Below are 21,037 nucleotides of genomic sequence, written 5' to 3'. Positions count from 1 at the left end.
TGCAGTGAAAGTTAAAAAAAAATTAAAATTCCAAAAACATTACAGCATCATCACGTCAGTGTCTAAAGTTTGTTTAGTGTTTCTCAAATCACCGTGTGTATTGTTTTGCAAAAAGAGTGAAGCTGACATGCTTATAGTGGTGAAAATATGGGCCGATGTTTTGCTCCATGAGTGTAAGGCTTCAATAATTGTGTAATACTTTTGATTTTAGTGTAGTGTTTTAGAGTAGTTTAGTGCAATAAAGGAAACGTCAGTAAGGCCGGTACTGGTGCACTACCAGCGGTTGCCTCTCTTCCTAGGGGAGTTGGTGCTGTGTGAGGTGTGTTGATTGTATGTGAGGTGTGCAAGGGTGACTATATAGTTAGTAATTGGTATATTAGAATAAAATAAAACAAATCAGCTCTATCAAAAATTTATTTTCAACATTATCACAACAGCTCAACAGCTGTCCTAAAAACTGTTTCAGAGAGCAAGATGTGTTGAATCAATGGCTAGTACAATGGAATTAGATTACATTTTACATTACAACACTAAATTAAAATAAAGGTACGACCCTGAGGATATGAACAAATGAGCATAAAGTTACCTTAACACAAACATGCTAAGAACTTTCACAAGAAGGACCATTATATCAGCCCAAACCCAGTGTCAGATGTTGCAATGCATGCTTCAAGGACTTGTTTAAACTCCTCGTAAGTTGAGAAGCGGCCAGGGATGCGTAGGCACTGGTAACAAGTCGATGATTTTGGGAACTCTCCACGCACAACCTCGACCCTCAGCTTGTCAGGGAGCACCTCCCATCTAGTCCAAAACTTCAGTAGGTCCTTGCGAGACTGTGCTGTTCCTCCAAGTACATAAAAAAAATGTGTTATTTTGTTGCGATATTAAAATACATAACATAATCTTTCATCAACTAATTGCATACAAAATTAAATGAATGAAACCTAAAAATTAGTACAATTTACAAATATGGCATACTGGTTTCAATGAACTGCCGAAGGTACAGTCCAATCTTGGCTCTTGTCTCATGGGGATATTCCTCGTTGTCATCGTCAACTGACTCACTAGTTGGCCAGACAATGTTGCCAATCATGACCTAGTTTTAAATTGAAAGATTTCACAAGTTTTACATCTCAGTGCATCTCATGGTGAAGACAGAAATATACAAATATATTAATTATTACCATTACAAATATATATTTATTACCTGTGGGCTGCAGACTGCATTTTTTTCACACAGGAAGACATATTCAGCCACATCCCTTCTTTCCGACAGTGTTGGCCACACTCTTTTAGGCCCTTTCTCATCTGTTTGGTCTGAGAAGACGTTCTTCCCAGAACCTGCAAAAATAAGAACACAAAAAAAACACAATGTACAAAATAAAATGAAGTAGGGCTGTCAAACAATAAAAAAAAATAACTGACTAATTGCAGTACTATGCAATTAATCGCAATAAAAAACATAAGTTTAGTATCTTGATCTTCAAGTAAGGAAAGTGGATTAAAGTGAGCATTCCCTTTTCACGTTAAAAGCCCTTACAGATGTCAGTGCAAGAGTTGTGAGAAGTACTTGAAAATCATACTCAGGGTAGGAATGTAGTGGAGTTAAAGCACAGCTAAAGATACAAATTCAAGTAAATAATAAATCCTCCAAGAAATGACTTATGTACAGTAACTCAATACTTGTAGTAAAGTACTGACCCCTCACTGCTCCTGATGGGCTGTGGTTAGCGCCTTGCATGGCAGCTTCCGCCATCAGTGTGTAAATGTGTGTGTGAATGGGTGAATGCAATGTATGATGTAAAGCGCTATATAAATACAGACCATTTACTTTACATCACTGGTCAGTGCCTAGGGTGGTGTTAAAAGAGACAAAATAAACAGTCCTGTTTCTGACTGGCATTTAACACCATAACTGAAAAAGCACCAAGGTTAGCTAAACTCATGTTTAAACAGATGTGTATGTGCATCTCTATCTCCTCAGCCCTCCTTCTCTGTTGCTGCATGCGTGGCAACACAGACAGGCTCTACCAAAGTCACATGATGCGTTTAATCATGCCTTAATTTTTCTTGAACGCGTTACGGTTTCCAGATTATTCACGCGTTATTACGCTAAAGCAGAAGTGTGATTGGGTCATTTGTGCTAACTTCCTGTCAGTGGCTGGAGTTAACTCGTGTGGTTGCACTAATTAACTAAACCAGACACCGGGGTGCCGGAGAGCAGCCGTCCATATATGGGAAGACAAATTTCGAACAGCTGTACAAAAGTCAGTCCTACCACACGTTTTACCAACTTATTGAAGTGATATTCGATTGTATAGTAATATGACTGTGACCGTCTGGGTTTTTTGTAGCCTGTAGTGACCATATACTGTATTTACAAGAGAGTGGAGGTGGGGTCTGCCATGATTGGATCTGGCAGAGACCTTTCCCCCTTAACTGATCCCAACACTGAAATTTACAGATGTTTCTTTGAATATTGCTTTACAGGGTGGGAAAATGCCTTGAAATTTCAGATGAATGTAGATCCAGAGTTAGCTGATGTTAGATGATATAGGCCTACAAGTATTAGTGTATGCAAAAAAGTTTCAACTTTATCAAATTGTCCCATTACTGCATGCTGCAACAGTCGCTGATGAAGAAATTTTCTGTTTTGACTTGTCAGTCGTGGCAGGTCCCACATGTCGGTTAGGCCATTGACACCATCCCTCTCGTCCTCAGATAGCTCCCTGTTGGTATCCAGCTGTGGGGGAGAAAATAGTGCCCCATTGTCAGTCCATTGTTTTAACCACACACCCTAAAAAGTTAAACAAAGAGACTTAACTTCTTACCATCTGGATTGTGTTCCTTTGATCTATATCAGGGCAATCCTCAAGTGCCAATACTGCTGTCTCCAACTGTCCCCCTAAGAGCACATGTACAACAGCAGGACTGATCCCTGCCAAACCTGGGCCACCATGTATGAATGAGTGTCCAACCATTCTGCCTGCCATCAGGAAAAGGTCGGAATCAATGAGAGTCTGAGAGGTACAAGGTGATCCTTCTGTCCCTCAAACAGTCTTGTCACATCAGCATTGCCTGTGTGATAATCATGAAACAAGAGTTGCTATAACAGTTAAAGGGAATGGCATACATGAAAAAACAAATCAGCTACAGATTGCATTTTAATAATCTCTTCCTTTGACCAAACTGATGAAAATGAGACACAATACACTTGATAAACAGATTTCTTAGGGTCTGACAGTGTTACACATTTGCCAAGAAAGCAGTCTGAAAACAGATGAAAAAGATGAGATGGAATCTCAATAGAAAGAAGCCTCTCAATGTCATACTGTTCCTACCTAAAAGAACAACTTTGTTTTTTTATAAGTCATTTGTCACTTTGAAAAATAAAAAACCCACAGTACAACAACAGGAAAAAAAAACATACCAAAGTTAATGTGGAATCCAGACTGCAAAGTATGCATAGCAAAGCTGATGAAGTACCGACTTACACCATCACCGATGGCTGAGTCACCTAAAGCAAGAAGAATAATCTTTATTAGCTCACAAACAGTATGGTTGTCTTTTACTTTGCAGGAGTTGGAACCAATCACTATGAAAAGGGCATCTTTGTCAAGCTTATATTGTCATAGGCTCATTTTTATTAAAAAATAAATAAATATTGCAACCTTCAAGCACACAGTGAAGTGGAGAGGCCCATTTAGTTCTCTGGGTTTTGTAGAATCTGATAACTGCCTTTTCTCTGTCTTCAACATCCGACTGCATGTCCATTGTGACATGAAGAGGTATCTCCAGCTGTTGCTCCATCAAGATACGTCTTCTGAAGAGTGTTGATGCAGCTGAAGCATTCATGATTTGCTTCCACTCTATGAAATACAAAAAATCATAAATAGTTGAGAAAAAATTAAGTGTGATATTAAAATTTTAGAAAGGTATGTTCACTGCCCCTTGGAGCACCTTGGAGAGTGCTGCTGCAGATAATCTTCATACAACTTTATGAATGGTCAAGACGATTGTTAAAAAAAGATTTAACTCATATTCTTGAGAGGACATGGATCAGGTTTAGATACTTTCAACAACTGAGAACCCTGCTGAGTTTACCTATTATTCCATGACTACACAAACCTTTTTGGAAGAGAAACAAAGTTGTAAATATAAGATAAACAAAAACAAAGCCCCACAATGTCTGTGTGATGTGCAGCTGAATGCACAGCGAACTGACGGGAGTAGACGCGAAAATATGCAGTGAGTTTTTGGTGTATTTGTGGATAATTGGTCTCAGAACCACATCTACATCTGGAGAAAAGCTGCTCCAGTGCCAATTATTGATTTTATCAACAAGAATAGCATCTGAACATCTGTATGGTTCTATTAATGAACACGGGTGACTCTTACAGTGTTTGTTATCCACAGCTGTTTATACTGTAGAACTGATGTGTTGAAAGGTCTGCAGCCTCAGAGTTGCTGCACAGAGCAAAGTGCCATTACTCACAGTCGTTCTATGTTTTCATTTTTCATGAATGAAATGTCGGGTTAGCAGCTCATCATTCAAATTGATTTTTGATTAAAGTAACTTGTGTTTTATTCTTGAAACACATTGCTTGGCAAATGCATTATAATAGCAATCAGCCAAAGTGATAGATAGATACTCATATTTCCACCATTAAAATAGCAACAGTGGATTTGTACACATCCTAAAGGCACTTGCGCCACGTGCTATAGATGGTTACAATAGGGCCCTTTGTCCAGTGAAATGATGATCTTTCGATGCTAGAGGGCTCAGGGGCAAATTGACAGTGCTCACACATTGGCCCCACTCTATTCATTGTGTAATTAAAAGCAATTCATGTCAGAAAGTAGCTGAAGACACAGGTCTTGTATGAGAAACAGGGGAACTTAAGATGACAACCAAACACAGTATAACAACTAGTATATTGTGGCAGCATAAAAGTCAAAATTGTTTGTGAGATCTGTTTTTTAAGAAATGATTCTGACTGGCACCTGGGGCAGAGTGACGAGCAACAGCAGTTGAAGGTCCGGCCATTTCATTGAAACCACTGGTGCTCTGTTCGGATCGGCTGGAACCTGGCTGCATGACACCTGTTGTGCCTGAATTCCCATCTCTGGCATCATTATCAAGAAATGGCATGATGTCTGATGAAAATCTAAACATTTTCAGATATACCATGAGGACCTCATGTGTAATAGCAATCATCAAAACATCACATTGGTGAAATATAAGGAATGTGTAGGGGTAACTGAACCCATCTCCGCAGGAGCTGGCATGGTATTCTATGTCCTCTCTGGGGACATCTTGTCCACATATTGGGCATGTTTCCTGAATATGTAAAAAAGCAAATGATCATAAAATTAAATCTAAGTAAGGGTTAAATACAATAAATAAACATTTTAATATAATTTCAAAAGAAATTATGAGTTAGCATGGTTAGCACAGTTAATGTGTAAAAGTGATGAAATGATCTTTGGGAAACTCAACTGTAGCTATGGCATCTTTTCCATGTATGCTGTCAATTTCAGAGTCATCACTGATCTGTGAATTGACAAAAGAAATGAATGAGGTAGGAGGCTTGGTTTATTTATCTTTTCTAAAGTGCCAGTTAAAAGATAATCTACAAAACTTCATTATAAGGCTGAACACTTCTGACAAAAAATAACAATAGGTATTCACTGTTTTCTTTATTTTTTCCACGGTTAGCCAGGATGTAGAAATGCAGGCTTTTGTTTTTTAATTAAATTAAGTTTTATTTCTTGATTTCAATATCAACTTTTTCCATTTTTTATTTTCTTTATTTCTCTGTTCTTCGCTTTTCTTTTGCTGATTTAGTCTAACTACACAGATAGCTGTGTTATTGATAGCTGTCAGGCGGTTTCAAATCATTCAGATGCTGAAAAAATAGGGGACAATGGTGGGTACTGGGCAGATCATTTAAACCCTGTAAGTGGTGAGAGATCTGACTTATTTAAGTAAATCCTGATGCCCAGTCAGGTCAAGGTGTGGGTAACTTGGAGGCAATATTAGGTAACTAACCATTGAATACAAGAACATCTCACAAGACCGGCTAGTTTTGAGATGCTGGGACACAGTTGTCTTGCCATTACAATATTGTCCTCGGACTCAAACTCAGACCTATACTCTTTCCCATTTTTCCTGCTGTCAACCCATCGACACCAATAATTGTGTAAACTTGTCCTCAAGTAGCTATACTGTAACATCACTAAGTATTAAGTACAACTAATAATGTAAAACTAAAAATACATTCACATATTACTTTTTAATTTAATTCTTACCACTTCCGCTTCGCAGTCCTTTATGTGGAGAGCCAGGAACTGTAGTGGCATCATAATACCGCACTTTTTGCACGAGGACTTAGGCATCTTTGCAAATTCCTGGGAATCGTACGGGAGTGGAGTACTATCGATGTCCTCTTGTAAAGGGAGGATGTATAAGATGTGTCTCCCGTTGTTCGACACATTTTTGAGGAGCTGTGCATTGTAGCCTTCGTCTTCTGTCGCCACAACAGTAAGCTTTCTCTGTCCATGACCTCCTAAAAAAAAGAAATACAAATCTTACTTCAGTTAGATTACACAACGTTGGCCTGACAGTTAATGCAGGTGTTTCATGTCTTGCACTATGTTTACACATGGCCGTCTATTTTCATAAACGGAGACATTTCCCTTCATTTGCACCCTTCATTTACATGCAAACGGACGCCTATTAAAACGATTCTTTCCAAAAACTCCAGCCAGAGTGGAGATTTGGCCTCATTGGGCGTCAGAACTTGCATCTGTGCCACCTGGCTAATGTGGGCTTGAGCTTCTCGTTACACTGGTACATACAGTCTTTGGCATGCTCTTGATGTCATATATACACGAGCTAGTGTGTAAAAAAAAAACTTTTCTGTAAACAGACAGGTGTGCATGATGTTATTTTTAAAAACGGAGAGAGTGAAATGTCCGTTTATGAAAATAGCCGGCCACGTGTAAACGCAGTGTTGATGTAGCTGTGGTGTACCCTGTTATTCAGCAATGACATTAATTTTGGAATAAGAGTAGATATGAACATGGACAGATATTTATAATTTTGTCATGACACTATATAAAACTGTGATATGGCTATATATGGTTAAATTATTAGCCAATACAGCTTGGTAGGTGAAATGGCACTCGGATGCCGCCCAAGCCGAGTGAGTACTCGAGTACTCTGATATCGGCTACAGCCCTAATAAATTCATTCAGTGAATTAAAAACTCCAACAGGTTTCCTTTGCCTTTCTCCCTTACCTGATGCTTTGTAGCAAAGTCAGCCTCCAGACAGCTGCTTCAACTTGGGGTAGTGTTCTTCAAGTTGACTGACAATCTAAATAAAGGTGTAACATGAAAAACACTGTGATCCTTACTGTTAGGGTAAAATCAAACATGGCACACTTGTGAGGTCTTCTTTATTTATAATTCATCTGTCTACATGGCCCCACTATTTTTACAAAAGCCTTTTCTTTTCATTTCACACAAATCTGATTTAATCAGCTTGTACTCAGCAATCCTTTTTTTAAAAATAAAATCAAGCTTAATATCAAATTTACCTTGATGCATTTATTTCTTTCAACTCATTACACTACAAAAAACTATCTTATGTCTCTCACCATGAAACACACTCTTGTTGTGTGTGTCTGCGTGTGTGGTGGGAGGGAGGGGGGTTGACAGAGGTGAAAAGAGCAACTTAAGAGTGTATCGTCTTGAAATGTCCGACCAAGTCGCGGACTTTACTTTCACTTCCGTCAGCTTACTACGACATGTAGCCTACGAGGTGCAAGTGGCTGCTCCTCCTGCTCCCTCCACCTAGCTGGTGGAGAGTGCTCAAATTTTGGCAAGTACGATTACAGGCTGTAGGTGGAGCCAGAGGAGTAGGATTTTGTCCTAAATTACTCATTTAACTGCTTACTATCAGAATATAGTGTCAGTTAGGGTTGTCACGATACCAGAATTTCAGTAGTCGATACCAATGCCTGTGAATTTCCACGATTCTCGATACTAATTCGATACCACAATTTTAAAAAAAACAACAGAACCCATGTACTTTTAAATTCACCAATTTATTGAAAACTGCTTCAAACTGTCAAGTATTTAACACCAATGTGCTTCAACATCTTTTTGCACAGAATTTAAATTGCAGTACCAGCTGCCAACTGCCAAAAGGTACTTTTAGTTTAAATAACATAAGGTAAGAGACTGTCAGACAGTATCTCATCATGTCACCTTACGTATAATGACGCAGACCGTATCGTTACATTACGTTAAACATCTACATGAGTGAGCGCCTGAGCGAGAGTAGAAGCCTGCGCCCCAGCTGACTCTCATGCCCAAATGACGGAACGTAGGCATATTCGGGTTAACGTATGACGTGACACAACAGTGATAGTAAACGGAAACTCACTCGAAACTCACTTGAATTCTTTAAACAAGTCGGGGTGCCTGTCTTTGAGGTGTTTGGCCATGTTTGACGTGCTTCCTCCTTTCGTTTGAAAACTTCTGAGGCACTGTTTGCATGTCGGCTTGTTTGAGTCTAGAATTGCTCCGTATTCATCCGCCTCGAATGCAAAATATTTCCACATGCGACTCTTAGTACCTGTCTTGTCGACGAGCCGATGTGTTGTGCTTTCACTCTCACTTGCTAAAGCTATTTTTTCTAAGACGGCAGGTTTCCTTCTTCAGCGCCGCTGACTGCTCTGTGCTGCTCACACGCGTATACTGCCCCCGTCAGTTCCGCCAAGAATCGACTCGGCTCGCCGAGTGAAAAGTTGTATATTCGGTTCTGACGTTACCAGAAAAAAGCAAGTATCATATTATTTTTTTCGTGTCGGCATCGAATTGGTACCGAAGTATCGGTTCTTGTGACAACCCTAGTGTCAGTTCCAGCAAATATGAATAATTTTTACCTAGTGACGCTTTAATGCAATAGTAGATTAGTCATAGATTTATCGTTGCACCCTACTCCTGACCCATCAGCAGAAGAACATTAAATTGAGAGTACCTCGTTGTGGCAAGAGTTGTCTGCCACACAGACTGTTCTTTTTCCCAGGCCTGCCTCCAGGAGACGGATTTCTTCAGAGGACTTTGGTGTCTGTTCACCAGGGCTGACATCAAGAAAAACTGGAGCCTGATATACTTCTTGTTTATTGTCTGGGAAATTTTTGCTAGTGCTGCAGGCCGTTTTTTGCTCCTAACTGTTTCCCGCCGAAAAAATCCTGGAAATGATCTACAAAGGGAAAAACAACATTTACTTTCACGTTGAACATTACAATGATCTTCACAAATGTGCACTGCATTAAAAAAATCAATATAGACTTTAAATAAATGTAATATCCAGCTGAAGTGAAACGGGGCTACACAACAATAATGACAGGTTGAGGTGAGGTGAGGTGTTCTGTGGTCATCTGTCATTCAGTTCTCATTAAAACACACAAAAGTCAATTATAATTTATTGTCCATTTTGATTTAAGCTCTACAGGTTCGGACTAACTTGTTTTCAGTGTAACATTGTATATTAATTAACCATCAAAATGAGTTAGGCCTAATGATCATATCTATAGGAGCTGAATGTGCGTGGTGTGTTCTGAGGTTTGGTGTAATTCACTCAGTGTGTGTGTGGGGTCGCTGTGCTGTCACCTGGGGAGCTCAGGTGCATATAGGTGGCATTATTCACTCCCCCCTTTGTTAGGCTTTGACCCGGAAGGGCAAACGGTTTTCGACTGCTGTGACGCGGAGGCGCTCTTCATTAGCTGTTTTGTTTGTTTGTTTGTTTTTTCTTTTGTTTACGGACAACGCACCGTAATAAAACCCACTGTGGAGCAACTCAAGGACAGCGTGGACATTCATTCATTGCAGTATGAGAGCAAAGCCAAGGCGAGGCATGTCAACCAGGTTATTCCTGAGTTAAAACCTCAGTAGCTCAAGTATTAGGCTGAGCTCCTTTAATATTAGTCGAAAACCAGCACCAGTTGGAACTTCGTGGGACACTCGTACGGAACGGAGGCGAGCACAAGACGAGTGGAGCTGCTGGAAGCGGTTTGGACTTCGAGGGAGTTTGGAGAGCGTCTGGACGTGGATATTGAGACGCCGGAGCCGCAGTGCTGGGGCTGAGCTGGCTGTGGAGCATCGGACCACCGGACCATGGGATCACCGCACGGCGCCCAACGCACGGAGGTATGTGTAGCGCTACACCGGTAAATGGCCATTTAAATTGTGTGCACACATAGCCGGGCATAAACCCAATGCATTGGTCGCCGAAGCGGACAATAAATGTAGCGTCAGTTCTTTTGTTTGCTGCGGACTGTTTATCAACTGACTATTCATTATGGAGAAGCGCAACATTACGTCGGACATAATTAAAGCTGCCGGGACTAATGTGCAAACTGTAAATAAATCCAGTAGTGTGGCTGGCGGTGTTGAAACACAAACTCAAAAACGAGTGGTTAAACTCACTGCAAAGGCGCTTGCCAATGAATTAGACAGGTTGCAATCTGGCAGAAAAGCTAAGTTTCACAAATCAGCCATCATAAGAAAATCAATACAAGGTTTGATTTTAAAGCATGATAAAACAAAGGTACAGGATGCTCTTGAGGAATTGTTTGAAGTCTGTTATGAAGTAAAAAACATGCATAACAATTTGTTGGGTTTGTTGCCATGTGAGGAAAAGGAAAAACAGGAAATATGGTTTAAGGCAAAAATGTTGCCTATTAATGAGTGCATTTCCAACACAAAAAAGTGGGTATCATATGATGAAGGTAATGAAAATGGTAATGTTGGGGATGATATCAATCCTAATGACAGTGTTTCAAATATCAGTAAACGCTCAAGCCATAGGAGCCGTAACAGTGCAACGTCAGGTACTGCATCCTCTGCAGCCATAAAGGCTGAATCAGAAAAAGCAGCACTTGTTGCTCTGGCTGCAGCTTTAAAAGAAAAGCATGCCTTGGAGGAGCAGGAACAGCAGCTGAAAAGGAAAAGAGAGCAGCTTGATTTGGAAGCTGAAATAGCTGCGTCCACTGCTAAGCTGGCTGTATTACAGGCTTCAGAGCGGAGAAGTTCTTCTCAAGCACACAGCAATGGCATGAATTCCTATCTGGAAAAGGAGAAAAAGAAAAGATTGGAAAAATCTGTCAACGTGTTAAACCCTATGGCAAGGGAGTACCACCCTGTTGCATGGAAATCAACACAACAAAATGAATCATCAAAGTGGTCACTACCACCCAACAAAACACAATTAAAGGACGTGCGACCCAAGGAAACTGAGCAATGGGTTCAAGCTGCTTCAACGCATCAGTGCAGCCAAAATGAACAGCAACAGGATAATAGGTCTGGAACGTCACTGCATTTTCAACACCAGTCATCAACTGCTCAACCTACATATCATCACCACATTAGCCAAAGTCCACCATACTTACCATCATGCAAAGGCAAAATGAATGATTAGGGAGCAATGGAGGACCATAGCTCATGACATAATGGAGACAACCAATCAACCAGCTTGCTTCATTGATATGGTCATGTTTATCGAGCGTCGTGTCATGATTCTTTCTGACCCTTTGTTCGGTGAGATACAGGAGTCATCTGGTGTTGCTGGGATAAAGACTGTCACTGGGTTTAAAGCACAACCTAGAAACAAAATGAAAGGAAATGTCGTGGCCACCACCATAACATCTATTGAAGTGCCTGAATAAATTAAAGAGCCTACATCAGGTCCAGAAAAGGCTGAATGCCTGTGCTGTGCTCGTGGCCACTCTTTGGAGGACTGCAAACAGTTCAAGGGAAAGAAGCACAAGGAAAAGATTCAGATTCTGAGGGAAAAGGGGGTTTGTTTTGCATGTTTATGTGTGGGACACATGAGCCGTGAGTGTGAAAGCCGCTTGACATGTAAAATATGTAGTCAAACCCATCCCACTGTGCTTCATATTAAAAGGCAACCAGCCCCGGAACAGTTTGAAACATCTAACCAGCCAACTTTACCTAAAACAGGTGGACATACAGGGGCCGGTAAGGACCGGTGTGTGTTATCCATCCTGCCTGTGAAGGTCAAAAGTGCAAAGGGAAATCACATAATAAAAACCTATGCCTTTTTGGACCCAGGAAGTTCGGCGACATTCTGCTCAGAACATCTAATGCAGAAGCTGAACATCACAGGGAGAAAAACCAACTTCCTGTTGAGCATGATGGGGCAGAAAACAGTGGTTTCATCATACTCATTAACTGGCTTGGAGGTATCCAATCTGGACAGCGAGGATTTTCATATTCTCCCAGAGGTTCTCACACTGACAAAAATGCCGGTTAATGTTAATAACATGGTAACATCTGAAGAACTGGCAAAGTGGCCATATTTGTCCAAGGTGAACATCCCAAACATAAAAGCAAATGTTGACCTGTTAATTGGAACCAACGCTCCCAAGATATTGGAACCCTGGGAGATCATTAACAGTAGCGGAATGGCCCATATGCTATAAAGACAGTGCTTGGATGGGTTGTTAACGGACCACTGAATGGAAACAGTGGTGCTTCAGAGGTGGAGCTGCCCTTGGCGATGGTGAACAGGATTTCTGTGTGTAAGCTCGAAGAAATGCTGGTCAAGCAGTACAGTCATGAGTTTAATGAGAAGACCATAAAGAAGAAAGAGATGTCCAGAGAAGACCATAGGTTTCTGGAAATCATGGAGCGCTCAGCAGTACTTCAGGAGGGAAGGTATTGTTTGAAACTTCCATATAAGAACAAAGAGGTCCGTCTGCCTAATAACTTTGCAGTGGCTAAGCAAAGGATCCAGGGTTTGAGGAGAAAATTCCTGAACAACAAACACTTGCATCAGGAGTATGCTGGGTACATGAACACGCTCATCAGTAAGAACTATGCAGAGCAAGTGCCTCAGCAACAGCTGCATGGTGAAAGGGGTAAGGTGTGGTACATCCCTCACCATGGTGTCCACCATCCGAGGAAAGGATCTCTCTGTGTAGTGTTCGACTGTGGAGCCACATTTCAAGGAGCATCCTTGAACAGTGAATTGTTGCCAGGTCCCAACCTCACCAGCTCTTTGCTTGGAGTTCTTCTTCGTTTCAGGAATGAAGTGGTGGCATTCATGGGTGACATTCAAGCCATGTTCCACCAAGTGAAAGTTGCTGAGGAGGACAGAGAATTTCTTCGCTTTCTTTGGTGGCCAGATGGTGACATCACTCAGGACCTCAGGGAGTATCGGATGACTGTACACCTGTTCGGCGCCGTGTCATCTCCTAGCTGTGCAAGTTATGCACTGAGGAAAACTGCGGATGACAACCAGCCTGAGTTTTTGGATGAGGTTGTTCAGTCTGTAAAGCAGAATTTCTATGTTGACGTCTGTTTAAAGAGCTTAGCCACCGAAGAAGAAGCGATCCAAATGATAAAGGATTTAAGTGCTCTGTGTCAGAAGGGGAGCTTCATCTTGGAGAAATGGATAAGCAACAGTCGTGTTGTGTTGCAAGCCCTCACAGAGGAGCAAAGGGCCAAGGACCTGAAGGAGTTAGATTTGGACCGAGACAACCTGCCAGTGGAAAGGGCTTTGGGTCTACTGTGGTGCGTGGAGACTGACTCTTTCAGGTTTAAGATGGAGATGAAACAACAGTCTCTCACCAGATGAGGTATGCTGTCAGTCACCAGCTCAGTGTACGATCCGTTGGGTTTTCTAGCCCCAGTCACCTTGCCTGCCAAGATGATGCAACAGGAGCTCTGTAGGAGAGGCTGCGGATGGGATGATGATCTCCCCAAGGACATCTTACCTCGTTGGAGAAGGTGGTTGGAGGACCTGGGCCAGCTGTCTGCATTCAATGTGGGAAGGTGCATCAAGCCAGTGGAGTTTGGAGGGATCAAGCATGCCCAATTACATCACTTTGCTGATGCCAGCAAGGGTGGATACGGAACTGTAACATACATCCGTATGTTAAATCAGGAAAACAACATCCAGGTCACCTTTCTGCTCGGCAAAGCCAGGGTGACACCTCTGAAGGCTGTGACTATTCCCCGACTGGAGTTGACAGCAGCTGTCCTCGCAGTCAGAGTGGACTCATTGTTAAAGGCAGAGCTGGACGTCCAGGTGGAGGATTCAGTCTTTTGGACTGACAGCACGTCAAGTTTTGAAGTACCTTTATAATGAGGACAGGTGCTTTCATACGTTTGTGGCCAACAGAATTTCGACCATCAGAGAAACATCTGAACCCTCACAATGGAGGCATGTAGGTTCCAAGGAGAATCCAGCTGACGATGCTTCAAGGGGAATGAAGGTCTCTGATTTTCTGAACAAAACCAGGTGGTTGCAAGGTCCTGCATTTCTTTGGAAGCCTGAGGAGGACTGGCCTAAAACTGTGTTGGACATCTCAGTGGACTCTGATGACCAAGAGGTCAGAAAGGAGGTAATGGTGAATGCCATCAGTGTGTGTAACATCTCTAGTCCTACGGACCAGCTCATTGTCTTCTTTTCTGACTGGAAGAGGCTCAAGACAGCTGTTGCCTGGATCCTAAGGTTGAAGGTCATGTTGTTGGCACAGAGTTAGAAGAGGAAGCAGTTGGAGGCTTCTGTGGCTTATCGTCTGGAGAAAGAGGGTCAGGGCAGCTCAAGGAGGACTGAAAGAAAGAGAGTCACATCAACATTCATGAGTGGCAGTCTGACGCTGGATGATTTGCTGGGAGCAGAGGGTGCCATAATCCGTTATTGTCAGCAACAGAGGTTTGGTGAAGAGATGTCTGCTTTGTCATCTGGGAAAGGATCAGTGAGTCGAAAGAGTCCCATATACCGGCTGGACCCAGTTTTGGAGGATGGATTCCTGAGAGTTGGAGGAAGACTGAGCAGAGGAGCAATGCCTGAGGAAGCCAAGCATCCACTCATTCTCTCCAAGGATCAGCACATTTCCATGCTCATCCTCAGACATGTGCACCAGAATCTCGGCCATGGTGGGCGGACTCACACACTGTCCAAGGTGAGGAGGAGATTTTGGATTACCAACGCCAATGCAGCTGTCAGGAAAATAATTGGTGATTGCAGCTTTTGTAGGCGATATAATGGAAGAGCATTGGAACAAAAAATGGCTGACCTGCCAAAGGTGAGAATTCTTCCTGATCTTCCACCATTCACCAACACAGGGGTGGATTACTTTAGTCCAGTGGAGGTGAGGAGAGGAAGATCAACCTGTAAGCGATATGGCGTTATATTTACTTGTATGGCAAGCAGGGCTGTCCATCTGGAGGTGGCTGTTTCACTGGACACCGATGCATGCATCAATGCTCTGCGGCGCTTTATCAGCAGAAGAGGGCAGGTGACTAGTCTAACATCAGACAATGGCACCAACTTCACTGGAGCAGACAGAGAGCTGAAGGAGGCGTTTGCCGCTTTGAAACAAGACAAGATTCAAGGAGCACTGGCACAGGTTGGAATTCAGTGGAGCTTTAATCCACCAGCAGGCTCACACCATGGTGGTGTGTGGGAACGAATGATCCGCCTGGTGAGAAGAGTGCTCAGTTCTGTTCTGCATCAGCAGAAGTTGGATGATGATGGACTCCATACAGTGTTCTGTGAAGTGGAGGCCATTTTGAACGATCGTCCAATCACCAAGCTCTCAGAGGATGCTAACGACCTGGAACCTCTCACGCCTAACCATCTTCTTCTATTAAGGGGTCAACCAGCTTTGCCACCTGGAGCATTTGAACCTCATGATCTGTATGTGAGAAGGCGCTGGAGGCAAGTACAGTATATCTCAGACCTTTTCTGGAAGAGATGGATACGGGAGTATCTGCCCTTGCTCCAAGAGAGGCAGAAGTGGAACGAAAGGAAGAGGAGTTTGAAAGCTGGAGATATCGTGGTGATCATGGATTCTTCAGCTCCACGGAAGGGCAAACGGTTTTCGACCGCTGTGGCGCGGAGGCGCTCTTCATTAGCTGTTTTGTTTGTTTGTTTGTTTTTTCTTTTGTTTACGGACAACGCACCGTAATAAAACCCACTGTGGAGCAACTCAAGGACAGCGTGGACATTCATTCATTGCGGTATGAGAGCAAGCCAAGGCGAGGCGTGTCAACCAGGTTATTCCGGAGTTAAAACCTCAGTAGCTCAAGTATTAGGCTGAGCTCCTTTAATAATATCAACGATCATAGTAAACCTACAAATGTACCATCTTAGTTTTTAAATCATTATTTGTGGAAAAGTCCGTGCGAGTCCTATAAAAATTTAATTACTCATTCTTTAATCCACAAGTATAGTATTCATAAACATGCAGTGCCAAAACTTCATTGCCGATCGCTCGTCCTCATAACCCCGAAGCATGATGGGAGGCCCAAGAGCATCATGGGGGGTGACTCAACTGCGCATGCTCTATGGGCCCCATAACGCCGAAGTAAACCCGGAAGTCAGAAACATTTTCGGCCTATGCGTCAGGCGAGCATCATCCATTGAAATCAATGGCGGCCCCTCGGAAATTCGGAATGACGGTCCTTCGGAATGGGGGTCACCCCCCGTAGCAGCCACTACCTTTGCATATCAGCCTGGACTGTTGGCTGAGGACAGACAGCAGGGGCAGGTGCAGGGGCAGGTGGCTGTTGTCTGATTAATGCCATTAGCGAATGGGCGACATCTGCAATCATCTGCAAGAAAAACGGTGAAATCTGCCTTTATAGCATTTTCACAAATAGAATAAAGGTTTCACAGATCAGAAACTGTATTAGAATGAATGTTTAGCCTCTTTAGGATAATCTAGGCCAGATTTGAGAAGACTAGGTACAGTGGTTTTTGACCTGGACCAGGTCTAATGTGGTCTATATGATGAGAAAACGGTGAAATCTGCCTTTATTGCATTTTCACAAAGGTTTCACAGATCAGAAACTTCGTCTGAATGAATCTTCAGGGCCTGTAGATTAATCTAGTCCAGATTTGAGAAGTCTGGGTACAGTGGTTTTTGATGTGGACCTGGTCTAATGAGGTCTGTAGGTAATGTTAGCAAACAAAAACAGTGAAATCTCCCCTTTAGCATTTTCACAAATAAAATAAACGTTTCACAAATACAACTGCGGCTGTCAGGCAAAGTTAATGTCATACCTAAAATGTTTTCTTCAAGAAGTGTCACAAAAAACAGACAGTGTACAAACAGTAGCACTGCACGTTACGTTTATTTCCTCTTAACTTTCCCCTTAGTGCCGAATCGGAGGCTAACTTCAGCGTCGTCTGATCACCCCTCCCCCCCGTCGGACCGACGGCGGGAGGGTGTCATCCCGAGTCCCGAAGAAAGTAACGACTTCGGGTAACGTAACATAAGCGAAGAGGAAAACACAACGTCGGTGAGGGTTTTAAACCCTCCATTTCTCAGTTATGACTGCTGAATCGTCAGCGATACGCGTGTTAGCCCACATGCTAACCCGTTAGCATTACAGCTACAGTCGGTCCTTCTGCTCTTCAAATGGTTGTTATCCTAATGTTAATTCATACAACACAATAACTTGAAAAGTTGCTCACCTCTCTGTTGCCAGCCCCCGCCATGGCCTCCAGCTCCCTCTTCTTTCACTTGAACTTCTCTCCTTCTCTCCCTCCTCAGTTCTTATCGTCCTCTTCGTCCTCGCTCCTTGTCGTCAGTCTTCTGCTTCTGGACTGGTCCTCCACGGCTCCTGCCGTGAACTCTGCGCTGTGTCACCGCATTGGTGGAGCAGTCTGTCAATCTCGTGTGGCCGATCGACAGAACGACATGTCATTGGACTATATGCTTACTTCAGCAACCAATAGGCTGAGAAGGCTGGTACCAACTCCCGCCTCCTGTTTTCAGAGTTTCAAAACTTTTTCACGGAGTTTCAAAACTTAGTTTCAGAGAGAATACTGACAAATCTGAAACTCTGAAAGTGTGTTGTTGAAACACTGTAAAAACAGTGCTGTAGTTGTAAAGAAGTAAAAGAAAAAGACAAAGATTTGGAATTAATTTTCAAATACAAAATAATGTTTTCAGACAATTGAATTTTTTTTCCAGCCAGCCAAAACACTATTTAGGCCTTCAAATTTTTCAAATCAGAGATTCGCCCTTTCAAAACACAGGTTTCAACATTTCAACACTTTTTTCCAAATATATTCACACCAGTTTTCAGATCTCCATTTACAAGATTCAGAACTGGATAGCAAAATTATACTGTGGGAGAATAGCGCCAAATTTTGAACTCTGAACGTGTGTTTTTGAAACACTGTAAAAACAGTGCTGTAGTTGTGAAGAAGAAACAGAAAAAAAACAAAGAAACGTTGTAGAGATTTGGAATGAATTTTCAAATACAAAATAATGTTTTCAGATAATTGAAATTTTTTTCCAGCCAGCCAAAACACTATTTAGGCCTTCAAATTTTTCAAATCAGAGATTCGCCCTTTCAAAACACAGGTTTCAACATTTCAACACTTTTTTCCAGATATATTCACACCAGTTTTCAGATCTCCATTTACAAGGTTTCAGAACTGGAGAGCAAAATTATACTGTGGGAGAATAGCGCCAAATTTTAAACTCTGAACGTGTGTTTTTGAAACACTGTAAAAACAGTGCTGTAGTTGTGAAGAAGAAACAGAAAAAAAACAAAGAAACGTTGTAGAGATTTGGAATGAATTTTCAAATACAAAATAATGTTTTCAGATAATTGAAATTTTTTTCCAGCCAGCCAAAACACTATTTAGGCCTTCAAATTTTTCAAATCAGAGATTCGCCCTTTCAAAACACAGGTTTCAACATTTCAACACTTTTTTCCAAATATATTCACACCAGTTTCCAGATCTCCATTTACAAGATTCAGAACTGGATAGCAAAATTATACTGTGGGAGAATAGCGCCAAATTTTAAACTCTGAACGTGTGTTTTTGAAACACTGTAAAAACAGTGCTGTAGTTGTGAAGAAGAAACAGAAAAAAAACAAAGAAACGTTGTAGAGATTTGGAATGAATTTTCAAATACAAAATAATGTTTTCAGATAATTGAAATTTTTTTCCAGCCAGCCAAAACACTATTTAGGCCTTCAAATTTTTCAAATCAGAGATTCGCCCTTTCAAAACACAGGTTTCAACATTTCAACACTTTTTTCCAGATATATTCACACCAGTTTTCAGATCTCCATTTACAAGGTTTCAGAACTGGAGAGCAAAATTATACTGTGGGAGAATAGCGCCAAATTTTAAACTCTGAGCGTGTGTTTTTGAAACACTGTAAAAACAGTGCTGTAGTTGTGAAGAAGAAACAGAAAAAAAACAAAGAAACGTTGTAGAGATTTGTAATGAATTTTCAAATACAAAATAATGTTTTCAGATAATTGAAGTTTTTTTCCAGCCAGCCAAAACACTATTTAGGCCTTCAAATTTTTCAAATCAGAGATTCGCCCTTTCAAAACACAGGTTTCAACATTTCAACACTTTTTTCCAGATATATTCACACCAGTTTTCAGATCTCCATTTACAAGGTTTCAGAACTGGAGAGCAAAATTATACTGTGGGAGAATAGCGCCAAATTTTAAACTCTGAACGTGTGTTTTTGAAACACTGTAAAAACAGTGCTGTAGTTGTGAAGAAGAAACAGAAAAAAAACAAAGAAACGTTGTAGAGATTTGGAATGAATTTTCAAATACAAAATAATGTTTTCAGATAATTGAAATTTTTTTCCAGCCAGCCAAAACACTATTTAGGCCTTCAAATTTTTCAAATCAGAGATTCGCCCTTTCAAAACACAGGTTTCAACATTTCAACACTTTTTTCCAAATATATTCACACCAGTTTCCAGATCTCCATTTACAAGATTCAGAACTGGATAGCAAAATTATACTGTGGGAGAATAGCGCCAAATTTTAAACTCTGAACGTGTGTTTTTGAAACACTGTAAAAACAGTGCTGTAGTTGTGAAGAAGAAACAGAAAAAAAACAAAGAAACGTTGTAGAGATTTGGAATGAATTTTCAAATACAAAATAATGTTTTCAGATAATTGAAATTTTTTTCCAGCCAGCCAAAACACTATTTAGGCCTTCAAATTTTTCAAATCAGAGATTCGCCCTTTCAAAACACAGGTTTCAACATTTCAACACTTTTTTCCAGATATATTCACACCAGTTTTCAGATCTCCATTTACAAGGTTTCAGAACTGGAGAGCAAAATTATACTGTGGGAGAATAGCGCCAAATTTTAAACTCTGAACGTGTGTTTTTGAAACACTGTAAAAACAGTGCTGTAGTTGTGAAGAAGAAACAGAAAAAAAACAAAGAAACGTTGTAGAGATTTGTAATGAATTTTCAAATACAAAATAATGTTTTCAGATAATTGAAGTTTTTTTCCAGCCAGCCAAAACACTATTTAGGCCTTCAAATTTTTCAAATCAGAGATTCGCCCTTTCAAAACACAGGTTTCAACATTTCAACACTTTTTTCCAAATATATTCACACCAGTTTTCAGATCTCCATTTACAAGGTTTCAGAACTGGATAGCAAAAACAGAAGTTGCAGAGATTTGGAATGAAAATTCAAATACAAAATAATGTTTTCAGAGATTTGAATTTTTACTTCAGCCTTTCAAAACACTATTTACACCTTCAAAACTTAGTTCCAAAGTTTCAAAATCTTTTGTGCACTTTCAAACACGGGGTTTCAAGCTTTCAACATTTTTTCTTTCAGTTTTGCGTGATGGCAGTGTTTTAGCTCCATAAGTGTCGACCACATAATCAGTCTCTGAGAGCTTGCGCTCTACTAGATAAGGGCCAGAGAACCGAGCCTGCAGCTGGTTCAAAAACTCGTGCCACAGCTTTCCTGTCAAAACTGCCGCTTCATCTTGGACTGGCTAGCGGCAAGAGTGAGCAGTTTCACAAGTGTAATGCAAACGTTCACGAAAGGAGCTGACATAATCTAACACATTGTGTTCCACCCGCATAACATCTGAAAGCCATTTCTCTTTTAACAAACGCAAAGGTCCGCGCACTGTGTGGCCGAACACCAGGTCAGCTGGGCTGAAACCGAGGGGTTCCTGAGTCGT

At 41.4% G+C, this 21,037-nt stretch overlaps 1 protein-coding gene across 5 annotated transcripts; it reads right to left on the bottom strand.

Moving 5' to 3' along the window:
• Positions 1–406: 406 nt before the first annotated feature.
• On the bottom strand, positions 407–17,675 carry LOC311270948 (uncharacterized protein). 5 transcript variants are annotated; one of them, XM_084376223.1, is made up of 14 exons: positions 17,527–17,674; positions 16,549–16,661; positions 9,052–9,276; positions 7,305–7,380; positions 6,313–6,569; positions 5,501–5,554; positions 5,005–5,341; positions 3,672–3,869; positions 3,431–3,517; positions 2,832–2,986; positions 2,615–2,743; positions 1,208–1,341; positions 979–1,096; positions 407–844 (listed from the first exon to the last, which is right to left on the bottom strand). In XM_084376223.1, the coding sequence occupies exons 5-13, from the start codon at positions 6,397–6,399 to the stop codon at positions 1,090–1,092; spliced, it is 1,188 nt and encodes a 395-aa protein (XP_084232349.1). In that variant the 5' UTR covers positions 6,400–6,569; positions 7,305–7,380; positions 9,052–9,276; positions 16,549–16,661; positions 17,527–17,674; the 3' UTR covers positions 407–844; positions 979–1,089. The 5 variants fall into 5 exon arrangements, with proteins under 5 accessions (XP_084232349.1, XP_084232351.1, XP_084232348.1 ...); XM_084376225.1 differs by lacking the exon at positions 16,549–16,661 and having other exon boundaries at positions 5,005–5,168; positions 5,268–5,341; XM_084376222.1 differs by lacking the exon at positions 16,549–16,661.
• Between the last annotated feature and the right edge of the window lie 3,362 nt (positions 17,676–21,037).

The sequence above is a fragment of the Pagrus pagrus genome (genome assembly GCF_965226575.1).
Source record: "Pagrus pagrus genome assembly, chromosome: 15".
Classification (NCBI taxonomy): domain Eukaryota; kingdom Metazoa; phylum Chordata; class Actinopteri; order Spariformes; family Sparidae; genus Pagrus; species Pagrus pagrus.
This window is presented reverse-complemented; position numbering and strand designations above follow the sequence as displayed.